This window comes from Syngnathus acus, chromosome 2, assembly GCF_901709675.1.
Source record: "Syngnathus acus chromosome 2, fSynAcu1.2, whole genome shotgun sequence".
NCBI classification, from domain to species: Eukaryota; Metazoa; Chordata; class Actinopteri; order Syngnathiformes; family Syngnathidae; genus Syngnathus; species Syngnathus acus.
Genome location: NC_051088.1, coordinates 10399414 through 10411561, shown reverse-complemented (window position 1 = coordinate 10411561; position 12148 = coordinate 10399414). Strand labels below are relative to the sequence as shown.

General features: G+C 43.3%; 2 protein-coding genes across 4 annotated transcripts in view; one reads left to right on the top strand and one right to left on the bottom strand.

The window, feature by feature from the left end:
* The window catches only part of lamb2l (laminin, beta 2-like), a 27687-nt gene extending 18059 nt beyond the window's left edge, over nucleotides 1-9628 (top strand). For both annotated transcript variants that reach the window (XM_037274599.1, XM_037274608.1), the window contains exons 15-35: nucleotides 340-480; nucleotides 837-998; nucleotides 1092-1213; nucleotides 2297-2417; nucleotides 2653-2845; nucleotides 2923-3066; nucleotides 3249-3480; nucleotides 3556-3719; nucleotides 3798-4022; nucleotides 4284-4498; nucleotides 4578-4674; nucleotides 5387-5759; nucleotides 6010-6194; nucleotides 6306-6553; nucleotides 6631-6846; nucleotides 6912-7056; nucleotides 7393-7600; nucleotides 7968-8109; nucleotides 8183-8359; nucleotides 8552-8717; nucleotides 9043-9628. In XM_037274599.1, the coding sequence (XP_037130494.1) occupies nucleotides 340-480; nucleotides 837-998; nucleotides 1092-1213; nucleotides 2297-2417; nucleotides 2653-2845; nucleotides 2923-3066; nucleotides 3249-3480; nucleotides 3556-3719; nucleotides 3798-4022; nucleotides 4284-4498; nucleotides 4578-4674; nucleotides 5387-5759; nucleotides 6010-6194; nucleotides 6306-6553; nucleotides 6631-6846; nucleotides 6912-7056; nucleotides 7393-7600; nucleotides 7968-8109; nucleotides 8183-8359; nucleotides 8552-8717; nucleotides 9043-9179 (3813 nt within the window). In that variant the 3' untranslated portion in view covers nucleotides 9180-9628. The remainder of the gene's footprint in view (nucleotides 1-339; nucleotides 481-836; nucleotides 999-1091; nucleotides 1214-2296; nucleotides 2418-2652; nucleotides 2846-2922; nucleotides 3067-3248; nucleotides 3481-3555; nucleotides 3720-3797; nucleotides 4023-4283; nucleotides 4499-4577; nucleotides 4675-5386; nucleotides 5760-6009; nucleotides 6195-6305; nucleotides 6554-6630; nucleotides 6847-6911; nucleotides 7057-7392; nucleotides 7601-7967; nucleotides 8110-8182; nucleotides 8360-8551; nucleotides 8718-9042) is intronic.
* Nucleotides 9404-12148, bottom strand: si:dkey-20d21.12 (uncharacterized protein LOC556245 homolog). 2 transcript variants are annotated; one of them, XM_037274626.1, is made up of 5 exons: nucleotides 12009-12148; nucleotides 11862-11922; nucleotides 10601-10743; nucleotides 9942-10133; nucleotides 9404-9837 (listed from the first exon to the last, which is right to left on the bottom strand). In XM_037274626.1, exons 2-5 carry the CDS (start codon nucleotides 11876-11878, stop codon nucleotides 9701-9703), a joined length of 489 nt encoding a protein of 162 aa, XP_037130521.1. In that variant the 5' UTR covers nucleotides 11879-11922; nucleotides 12009-12148; the 3' UTR covers nucleotides 9404-9700. The 2 variants fall into 2 exon arrangements, with proteins under 2 accessions (XP_037130521.1, XP_037130513.1); XM_037274618.1 differs by having other exon boundaries at nucleotides 11862-12144.

The window sequence follows — 12148 nt, the reverse complement described above, 5'->3', positions numbered from 1 at the left end:
GGCGGATGCTTGGCGGTAATCATCGTGTGTTCTGAGCAAACGGAGACAGAGAGAGCATAGCTGTGATCACTTCCTAGAACTGTGGACTAATGTTGATAATTAGTAGTTTTATGTGGTGAACTGTCTCATTCCCTTGATGAAGGATTGCACTTCCTGTTTTCAAAACATTTGGTTGTCGGCCGATACTGGAGGGGTTCTATTTTGGAGTTAAGGTTTTGTGTATCCTTCAAATTCAGATTTGAATGACCTTAGGTTTTACATAGCGCTTCCATAATTTGATTAGAATTTTTCATTTTGATTTTAAGTTGCCTTTTTAGACTTCAACTTCTCCTCTCCTAGGGCAAAGTTCGACCTCAGGCAGAGACAGACTGCGTTCAGCACCTCAACAACCAGCTGAGAAGACACAGGCGTCACCGCCGTATCGCCAACCCGCAGCAACACCGCGCAGCACTGAGGCGGATCCGACAGCTTCAGCAGACAGTATGATATCATCTTTCGTTCACGCCCAAGGATGAGAAATGCAGTGTGGTTGTCATTCATTGTTATGTTTGGAAAGAGAGCCCTTAGTGCCAATAACTGCTCTATTTAGACATCAGGTTGCAAGTATGAAGTTGGTATAATAGCCTTGGCATAGCAATCAAACATATATTTCAGAGGGGAAAACATGAAAAAAAAAAGAAAACTATTCTTAACGTGTTCAGTATCCAAGTCCACCACAATGTAGTCTTTTGTTACAGTTCTATATTGAAAAAAAAAAAAATCTATTATACTAATACATTGACAATACCCTCAAGCGTGGAAACATTCTCAAGAAGGCATTTTTCTGTCTTTCTAAGCCGGATGTGAGGACCGTTTACAGAGAGCTCACCCTAAGTCACACAGTGACTTGGACCGGGCCTGGTTTTGCTCGGGTCAAAGATAGTGCTGGCCTGGTGTTTCATATAGACAACATTCCCTACGCCATGGAGTACAACATCATGATCCGTTATGAACCTGAGGTTTGTGCATCACACTTCCCTCTTAAAACTCAGCAACTCCTTTTGACTAAAAGCCCTGTCTTTTATATGTATGTGTGCTGTATGTGTGTTTAGTCCACAGAGGACTGGGAGGCCATTGTCAGTATAACATCTGTGAACCTGCCTTCCAGTGTCCGCTGTGGAAACCTTCTACCAACCGAGCAGCTCTACACAGTCACTTTGCCACATCGCAGCAGGTATCAAAACACTTAGTAGTTTTAGTCATGGACCTTTTTCGGGTATGATTGGATTTTTACCAGCCGGACTGCTTTTGCTGCCCTCGTATTCATGACCATGAAAAGGAGCTGCATTCAGACAATGTAATTTTACTCTTGACCAATTACACCCTAAAAACTCGATCTGGCAAGACCAATTTAGTCATGTAGCTGTTGTTGAATGATGCTTTATCATGATTTAAATAATCTCTAATAGAAAAACAAATCAAACAGATAATCAATCTAGCTGGAAGCATGACTACAATGCAGTTCTGTACATTTGGGATATGCTGTATACTTTAAGAACAAATGACAGAAACAATTGCATCATGACATTGTTGTCACTTCAACCTGCCCTGGCCTGCAGCACTGTGTGAGTCAGATACCATCTTACCTCACTGTATCCTGTGTTCTATTCGCTGAAAGCAGGGCAAACATAGCTAACGCTTTGCAATAAGAGTCAGCCAGTGTGATATTACAGGGTGGGAACAGCTTTGTTTGATGAAGCTTAAAGAAAAAAAGGGGGAACTGTTGAAGACAAAATAGAGAATTGTACAGGCAGAGAATATGTGACCAAAGTAGACAATGTACTCAATGATTGGAGCGGTTTATTAAGGCCACTGTTTGGGGAAAATACTATATCCGCATTCAACTTTAGCAATATTGATTGATAATAAATATAACAGGGGTAAGATATAAGTGAGAAGCCCAACTTGAGTAGTTTCCAAGTTCTAAATGGCCTTTGAGAAACTTTATTCATCTGGAACTGAACGGAACTGAAAAGGCCAGCTTACGCCTGGATCTAAACATTGCAGTAAACCAAAGTATTCCTTCCGTTGTCCGCTGTGGTTGGTCCGACAGCCAGCACTAATTAGCACAGTGACTTCAAAAACACAAAGAGACAGGAAGAAGGTTCATGTCTGTGAAGAGAGCATGCAATCCAATGGGCCAAGTGAGGTTGTTTGCAAATAAGCCGGTCACAAATGTGTAAAATTTCCCACACACTTCCCCGAAGAAGGAAAGTTGCTCAGGGAGCGCAACATACTGCATATCTTTGTCTTCCAGATACATCCAGATGCCAAGGCCGTTCTGTTTTGAGCCAAATAATCGTTATGTGGTTGCCATCCGCTTCCAGCGCCACGGAGTGACCCACAGACATCTCACGGCCTTCATTCTTATTGATTCGGTGAGGAAAGACAGCAACCCCAGCCTCCATCTCATTAGTTTTATTGTTTTGTTATTCTTCCCTACTAGTACTGATTGAGTGGTGGGATATGCAAACATAAATGTAAAGAAACACATTTAGCATCATGTGGATATATAATATGCATGTATGTATACATATATAAATCTATACATATATAGATGTAGATATAGATATAATATATGGATATTTTGCTTTCTTTGTTCCGCTCCGACAGTTGGTTCTGATCCCTGATTATACCGAGCTTCCTGGTTTCCAAGGCAATGAGATTGAGGGAGAGGTGCGACGTGAGGAGATGATTCACTACATGTGTCTGGATTCCTTTATGATAACGCCAACGCCCACCTTGGCCGACGTGTGCTCCAAGCTCATCTGCAGTATTTCGGCTATCGTTCATGATGGAGCACTGCGTTAGTATTCAAGCGAGAAGCTTATTTGTCTTTGCTTTTCACGTAATGATGGTTTGTCTCTCTTGTGTGTGATCCAGCCTGTCAGTGTGATCTTCAAGGGTCCCTCTCGAGTGAATGTGATAGGGTCGGAGGACAGTGCCGCTGTAAGCCCAACGTGATGGGTCGACGATGTGACCAGTGTACACCGGGAACCTATGGCTTTGGAGTCAATGGTTGTACTGGTGAGTCACAAACACGGACGACCTCATTCAGCACAGATTCCAAAGGAAACGATTCAATCATGAGCTGCCGATTGCTTTATAACATAGGCTGCATTCAGAAACTCACGATTCTCCAGTGGCAGTTCCAGTCATGATACGTATACGGTCAAGTAAAGAATGTTTACTACTTTTTTCTTTTTCAGCTTGTGACTGTCATTCAGAGGGTTCTCTGAGCCACCAATGTGACCCCGTTACCGGCCAGTGCCAGTGCCGGGAGGGAGCATCTGGCCGCCGGTGCTCTGATTGCCAACCCGGCCAGTGGAGCTTCCCGAGCTGCACGCCCTGTCAGTGTAACAGCCATGCAGACAGTTGCGATTCCCAAACTGGCGAGTGTAAAGAATGCCGAGACTACACAGCCGGTCATCACTGTGAACAGTAAGCAAAATATCACCGATGTTGCTGTGGTTGTCCCGGCGATGGTAAATAACTCGCTGCACCGGTTATGCTCAGGTGTCAGGATGGATACTTTGGAAACGCATTGCTCGGCTCAGGGGACCACTGTCGCCCCTGCTCTTGCCCGGGTAATCCCGGTTCGGATCACTTTAACGGCCACTCCTGCCAAGCTGACCACTCTTCGAACCTCATTATGTGTAACTGCAGACAAGGCTATGCTGGTGAGATATCACACTACAACAGATACATCAGCCAAAGAAAGCTAGCTAAAATCTCCCATTTCTTCTTTTCCAACCCAGGGCCTCGGTGTGACCGGTGCGCCCCCGGTTTCTACGGCAACCCAGAGCAAACTGGCGGCCAGTGCCTTCCATGCGAGTGCAGCGGCAACATTGACACTCAGGACCCGGAGTCATGTGACTCTAGGACAGGTCAATGCCTCAAGTGCCTGTACCACACAGATGGTCCAGCTTGTGCCCAATGTCAACAGGGTTACTATGGCACTGCTTTGGCCCATGACTGTAGACGTGAGTTTTTTTGAAAATACTTTATTCATGGGTTTTGTATGCACTGCCTTGTAAGTGGTTATATATTTAAGTTGCCCTGCATATTTCATCATCTTTTGGTCTTAAGAGTGGTAAAGCTACGTCTCATACATTCCATTGGCACAAAAGTCTACAAAGAAGTTCAACACCACCACAAGAGCAATCCAGAATTTTATGATGTTTGACTTTCGAGAGTCAGCGTCACCGGATTCTATCTCCTGAACATGATATGTCTTATCTTAGGCTGTACCTGCGCGACTGCTGGTACGGTCCAGTCGACTTGCAGCGACGGACACTGTGACTGCGATCGTCAGACAGGCGCTTGCTTATGCAAGGCAAACATCACCGGCCATAACTGTGACCAATGCACTCCTGACCACTGGAACTACGGTCAGGACCAAGGCTGTGAGCCCTGTAACTGTAACCTGCAACATTCCATGGAAACTGAATGCAATATGGTGAGTATGCATGACTCAAAAAACTTGAAAATGTTGAATGCAAGTTTAGTTGTGAAAGCCAGGTCTTTGTCCTTGACAGTTCAGTGGTCAGTGCCACTGTCACCCGGGCTTCGGAGGGAAACAGTGCACAGAGTGTGAGCAGCTCCACTGGGGAGACCCACGGATACAGTGTCAAGGTAACTAATTCATTGGTACAAAAAAGTCATCAGTAAGGCCAGTTTGGTTTCTCACTGTATAGCTATAGCTACCTTATTTTTTTTTAATGTTAGTTTATTGGTAATAATGCTGCAGCCTACACAGGGTTTCAGACCACACCCTTGCGGGACTCCATGAGATCCATTTTTCACTCAGCTTTCATTATTAACATATTCACACAGAAGGCAGTTTAATATGGAGAATATGACCAAGGTAAATTTGAGTTTATTGTAAATGCCTTTTAATGTTACTCCGTGATTCAATGTTATGGGCATTGGTGAATTTTCATATTCACAGATTTTATGGGGGGGAATATATTCTGTGATTTGCTGCAAATCTCGCCTAGTATGTTTTTGTGCTCAGGCCAAAGCACTACACTCTACTCTCCCAATGTAGCTAATAATAGCCCACCCCTGTGTAGTCTATTTTGCTTTTACAGTGTGCCTGGATTCCCTGACATTTATTGTATTTAAATGCCACAAAGTGAGTTCAATCGATTTGAATTCTTCTGTTGTATTATTAGCCCTTTTCCAGGTTCAATTATTTGTGTATTTTCACCATGCTGAGTCTCTCTCCCCAATGAATAGTGGAGCTTCACTGTATTACGATCAAGAAAGAATTGGAATTTTTTTGTAAATATAGCCTTTCCTTGCTTTGCCTAAATGGGTCTGATTTTCTTGTTCCCCACTTCAGAGTGTAACTGCCATCCTCAGGGCTCGGAAGTAGTACAGTGTGACCGGACCAGCGGAGAATGCCAGTGCAAGGAGGGCGCAACCGGGAAACACTGCGACGAATGTGCCCGCGGCTTCACCGGCGTTTTCCCCGAGTGCGTGCAGTGTCATGCCTGTTTCCAGTTGTGGGATGACGTGGTGTGTCAGCTCAAGCGTGACCTAGATTACATCCGGAACACTGCTGACAAGATCCTGAAGAGTGGTGTCACACCTGGAATCGGCGACGCTCGAATCAGAGAGCTGGAGGAGAAGCTGAAGCAGGTTCAGGATCTGATTGGCAATAATGACAGCGAAAAAATCCACCAACTGCTTGGACAAAGCATCGATGACCTAAGGTGAGCACGGTACTCTGTCCATAATGTAAAAACTTGGTTAGATGGTCGAGACTTCAAAGTTCAAAGTATAAAACAAAAGTAATCCGCTTATTTAACCAAAAACAATAAAGCCATTACACTACATGATACCATACGGATCAGGTGTGCACATATTAAACATGCAGGACCCTGAGGACCAGGATTGGTGATCCTTGGTATTTATTCAAATCTACTCACATACGACACAGGGTCAATGGTATGCATGTTTCAGGGCGGAGATCGCGTTGACCGACGGGCGTCTTATGGGTGTCGTTCGAGAGCTCAACACAACAGCAGAGGACGACGATGCACTGAGACAGACGCTGACCGACATGGAGGGACAATTGATGGACATTAACGCCACGGTTGCTGCGAAACGGCAGCAGATAGACGACTACCTCATCTCAGGATTTGAAGGTAACTAATTCACACCAACTGACCAGAAGCACTTTTTTCTATGCAGAATGGTCATTTGTCAACGCAACTTGCATTTGATACAAATTTGATACCTCTCATGTGTCATGGTAGATCAGTTCAAAAGAGTGAAGAAATACTATCAGGAATCATCAGAGGCGGAGTACAAATGCAACGCGTCAGTGTCTGGTCCCCTTAGTCCAGTGGAACAGTCCAAAAAAACTCGCTCCAACACTGAAGATCTGATGAATGCTAATGAAGAAAAGTTCCTCCGTGCCATGGCAGCCCAGAATCAATCTATGGAGGAACTGCAGCAGAAAGCCCATGAGCTGGACCACAAGACCCGCCACCTCAGTAACAAGGTAGGAAGATTATTCATTTATTGCTATTCGTAGAAGATGAATGAATGCATTTTATTTGGGAAAACATTGTCCTACAGGTGTGTGGGGGCCCCGGCACTGCTAGCATCAACGGCAGCTGCGAAGACAACCCATGCGGTGGTGCTGGTTGCCGTGACGATGAGGGCAGCCATATATGTGGAGGGGACAGATGCAATGGGACGGTGAGCGCTTCCGTATCTGCGCTAAGTCTCGCCAAGAATGCCACCACCGATCTGGAAGCTGCTAATGAGGAGCTGCATAACATGGCCAAGAAGGTAAGAAATGTCATGTCGTACCCCGGCTCCCACTTTTTTTTTTTCATGTTTACGGCTCTGTACAGCTTCAGGATATCGCGTCTTTGAGCCAGGATGTGAAGAATCAAGCCATGAACACCCTGGCGAGAGCCCAGAAGAACAAAGACCACTTTGAAAAATCAAATAGGGAGCTCAAAGAGCTTATCAAGAAGATAAAAGATTTCCTCACTGGTATGTTGATTATATTTATGTTTAATACTTTTTTGGTCTTGTGTGTGTGTTTGGTAGTTTATTAAAAGTAGTATCACATTTTCTGTAAAAAAAAAAAAATGTGCAGGGAAGTATTCATATTTTTAGAAAATATTGTAAATGTGTAATTCTTTTTGACAGAAACTAGACTTTAAGGATTTGAAATGATAACGAGACAAATCTGACTGGACTAAAGAAGCTTTCACATGATTTGGTCAAGACGTCATTAGATTGTCCATATTAGACTGTCAGTATTAAAGGAAGGCAAGGTGCTCATCTTTGGTTCTTCTTGTACGTTCCTCTGCTTGTACTAACTAGAGGATGGAGCAAATCCAGAGAGCATCGAGAAGGTGGCCATGCAGGTCTTGTCCATTCAGCTGCCAGTCAACAAGACCACAGTGGACACAATAATCATGCAAATCAAGACCAGCCTTTCTAACCTGACCAACATCGATAGCATCCTCGGCAATACCTCCCAGCACATCAGTCAAGCCAAGCAGCTTTTGGAAAAAGCTAAAGATGCCAAGTAAGGCCACGACTTCCCTTTAATGGAGGACACTCATGAGTGGCAGACATTTTTGTACAAGAGAAAAAAGATTGAAGATACATATGTCCCTGCTCCACTATAGAGCGTACCAGAGACATAATGGCAAAGCCACTATTTATTCGAGTATGAGAACTTGCAGAAATGAGACATTTCTATAAAATATAATAATAATAATAAAATACATTAAGACGTAAATAGCCAGTCAACTATTTGGTCTGGTACCTTTGGGATGTTTTTTTTGGGGGGGGTGCAGTGCCTCCCCGGCCACCCTCCAGCTCTGCCCATGGTTACTGAAACAACAATGACACATAAACTAATGGAGCAAAACCTTTGTGACATTTTGCAGGAGTAGAGCTGAGGTAGTGAAAGATGCAGCCAATGCTACAAAGACAGCCTTGGATCTGTCTGAGAAAGCCATCGAAAAAGCAAGAAGCGCCCTGAAAGAGACTTTGAACAACCTGAATGGCACCAAAAACGCCACTTCTGAGGTCCAGCGCATTGTATCACCAGCGTAGTGAGATGTTCATATCCTAAAAATATTTGTACGGCATTTCCCTGCAGGTGGTTGACAGATTAACACAATTGGAAGCCAAGCAAATGGAGATCATGATGCGTCTAAACAACCTCTCCACAGACATCGAAGCACTGAGAAACAAAACTGAGCACAACAGGGACATGGCGAAGGATGCCAAAGCTTTGGCCGACAACGCCACGCTCCAAGCGGGGTCGCTTCTGGAGGTAGGAATGGCCATCGGGAATCCATTTGTATATTTTCGATTCTAGACACTTTGCACCGTGGTGTGGCGTAGAATGACAAAAAAATAAATAAAAACAAAACTACCTTTTGCTTACCCAATTATCGGAATATTGTTTCATAAGTGCTTAGTAACATGGAAATTTTGATGATGTTCAAACAAAATTTGGTTTCAGAGCCTCAACGACACAAATCTGCGCTACAATGAGCTGCGGGAGAAGGTTGACTCTCTCGGCAGCGGCTCTCAAGGATTGGACGCCATCAACCGGAAGGCTGAGGAGCTCAAGAAAGAGGCAGAAAAGCTTCTCAATAAAGCTAACAAGAGCATGGAGCAGCTCAAGCGTGAGTACAATACTGTGAGGCATACAAGTCAGCAGTCAGCAACAAATGATGCCGCTTAGTTGCTGTTCTGGCCTTTACTATGACGAGTCTTCCAATCAGTAAATATACTGTACTGTAGCTCGCTGAGGTTTCTTGTATTTCTTCTAAACATCTCCCTGCAGTTGTGTAAATAAAGCATCTGAGCAAATATGCATGAAATCAGTTCTGTCCAACAGCGACAGTATTGATAAGCAGGCACTTTTTTCACTTCGTTGTTTTATTTCAACGTACTGTACTTAAGCACGGCTTCCAAAGTTCACCGTCCACTGCCGTGTTGGCTTTGCAGAGCTGGAGAAGAAGTTCAAGAGCAACGAGCAGCGGATGCAAGAGCAGCGGACGGAGCTTGACGAGCTGAAGGAAAACGCCACTTTGGTGCGGGACGTCATCCGGAACCAAGTGCAGAACTACGGCAGCTGCTCGTGAGGTTCCCGTCGTTCCCAATTTGACTTTAGCTGCCTGAGCCACCAGCAGAGTCGCCATTACTGCGCTAATGTTTGTGTGACTCCAATTTCGAGTATTCCACGTGATTTGTTCAGAAATGTCCATGTACTGTATCACGTTGAGACGTCCGGATAGCAACTCTATCCCGTGTGCTCTTAATGTCTTAAGCTATCAAAACAAACGGATGACCAGTGGGAAGGATTTTGTTTATGTCTGAATATATTGAATAACAAAAATATATATCAATGTATTGGCCCTCTGTATGAGTTTCAATATTTTTACCACAGTTTGAGGATGTTATTGTATGTGCTATTAACAAAATGACATACCTGTTAAAGGGAGAAAAGTGGACCTGACTGATTTAAAAAAAATCTATTTTATGTTTATTTTTATTGCAAAAGAAGCTCTCGATTAAACAAATCTATAAAATATCTGAATGTGTTTGCATGTCTAAAATGCAGAGGGTGTCCTTTTCTAATCCTTTCCCTCACACACATTGTCACTCATGTCCGCCCCCTTGTGGCTGTCAGGTTGAGTGTGAGCACTTGTAGTTGTTGGATCAGCACGGATAGTTGTGTGGCTGCAGCTTCTTTCTCCTTCAAGGCTTCAGTCAGCCTCTGTACTGCGTTGCCTTGTTGTACTGACAGAGGGATGGGGGGGAGACAATTCAATTATGTCAAAATTAAAATATGAACAAAAAGATGCCTGCCTTTGGTCATTCAAACAAGAAAGATGCTTTCTCACCCAGGAAGTAGAAAATGAGTGCAAGTATGAGCAGAAGCAGTGTGATGACAACACAAGCTATAGCGTAGGCTCGCCACGAGCTTGGAGTCAACGAGTCCTGCCATCCTGGTCCTGCGCTGACACATCTCATGTGGTGTGCTTGCAGCGTCCCATTCACGGAAGGCGTGTAAGCGGGACGGGGCGGCTTCGTTCCTGTAATCAACTCACTTACTAGCTCATCCCGGCATGTGTCAGCGTGTATGCGAATGTATAGATGTGTGTACGGTTTGTGGAATGTTCAATCTTCAAATGCCAGGTTTTTGTGATTTAGAGGGATGGAATCATTTTTTTCCTAGATTCTGCTATAAAGTGAAAAAAGGGGAAAATTAATTGTGGTCAATCAGATGCACCTTAACCCATTCACTGCCAGCCCAGTTAAAACAGATATTTGACGTCTATAGCCGTCAATGGCAGTGACTTCCGGTCATCATGAGTTTAAATGTGCTTGGTTAATTCTGCACAGTTAGAGGGTATGCACACTTATGCAACCACATTTTTCCAGTTATTTTCACTTCACCTCTTGAAAAGATATTGTTTTGCTTTTATTATTGTTTTTATTTTTTATAACCTTAATAACTGAATTTTGTGTGACAGTGCTCACAGTGTCTCTCTGTATCTACCTTTGTGGTTGTGTTCCGGATGAGTCCGATGAAGGTCATTGATGGAGTCCACAGAATGGAGTTCAATCTCAGTGAGGTCTTTGTCGTTGACCCTGTAGGTCTGCAGAGTCGTTTGTGAAGAAGTCCTTGACATTTCACCTATCCTGAAAAGCAAAATTCCAAAGAAACTGTTGACAGTGTGTCTCTTCTCAAACATTTAGCTCATCTGCCATGCTAATCACTCATAGTTTTTAGTGCCAAGTATGCTCCTGCGAGTCAAATCGCTTATAAAGGAACAAATATTACAATACGTACAATACGAACAAATATATTCATGGGACAAAATAAAACCAAATTGAAATCATAAAGCACAAAAGAAGATGAAATTCCTAGATAAAGACACACCGCACACAACTATGTATCATACAACACATCAGGAAGGGAATTGATAGTGTTTACAGCTTGAAGGGAAGCATTCTGTCACATCACAATTTGCATGAGAAAGTGACATCATGTATGAACCATGTGACATTTTGACCACATGAAGAATAACAACCGAGAAAGGAGAGTTTCACGGTTTCAAGCTAGAAGTACAGTTGCTATTTTGGGTTTGTATCAACAAAAGAAACTAATAAGGAACACTACAAGCGTGTCAAATTTGAAAAGGGGAAAAAAATGTACCCAAGCATATTCAAGCACAAAAGACTCACAAGCTGTGTGACTGTATGAAGGCCCCAAATATGATCATTATATTTATAAACAATGCACATTATATGTACATTATAATTGAAAAGTGTGCCATGACAATATTAAATGTAACAGTTAGCTAATATTCAACCAACTTTTCCGGGTCCCACTGAAATCAGCATTTTTGAGGGGGGCATTTGTTGCTAGGCAACTGAAGATGGAGCTTCGTTGTGGCAGCAACCAACCATTTGTTCTTGAGAAGAGAAAAATTAGCCCCCAAGGTGTTGACTGTCACTTGACAATAGGAATAATTTGTGGGAGGAAAAATATAGTATATTAAGAGGCAGCTAACAAAATACTTAGATTGTTGTTGTTAATTTTCTTGTAGGTAGGCAGGCACTCCCAAATATTTCCATAGAAGAAAATTAGGTCAAGGAACAGAATTTTAAATATTTTCTTGAAGGCGATGCTGTGATAGAATTGATTCTTTGCCCACAGACTTGTCTTCCTGCTCAAAACCTTGTTTTCTAAACCATGTGAAAATTTCCCCCAAAATATTGTCACACATAGAACAATACACACAATCTCTTCTTACCTATCTGGCTCCAGCATAAACAAAAGCCTTGCGCTCCTGTCCTGTATGTGCTGTCCTTGTCCTAGTGGGTCATGGAGGACAAAACTTTTAATGACCTCATAGCTTTAAACCTTGACTGATCTGAGACCTGAAGAAGGACACAGTCAACTGCTTGACCAACTATATGACATTACAGCAAAGTTTCTTTCTGGCCAGCACGCCTGGTGACTGTGGCCGAGAAAGCTATACACTTGTAAAAGAGAGAGAGTGAAGCCTTTCACAAACTGCCTAGCCTAAAATAGCAGGGG

What these genes read in the sequence shown, in the direction of transcription:
- si:dkey-20d21.12 (XM_037274626.1), bottom strand. An exon ending in TCCGGAACACAACCACAAAG is followed by an intron (nt 10,134 to 10,600) that starts GTAGATACAGAG and finishes AGTTGATTACAG; the next exon opens with GAACGAAGCCGCCCCGTCCC. An exon ending in ACTCATTTTCTACTTCCTGG is followed by an intron (nt 9,838 to 9,941) that starts GTGAGAAAGCAT and finishes TCCCTCTGTCAG; the next exon opens with TACAACAAGGCAACGCAGTA.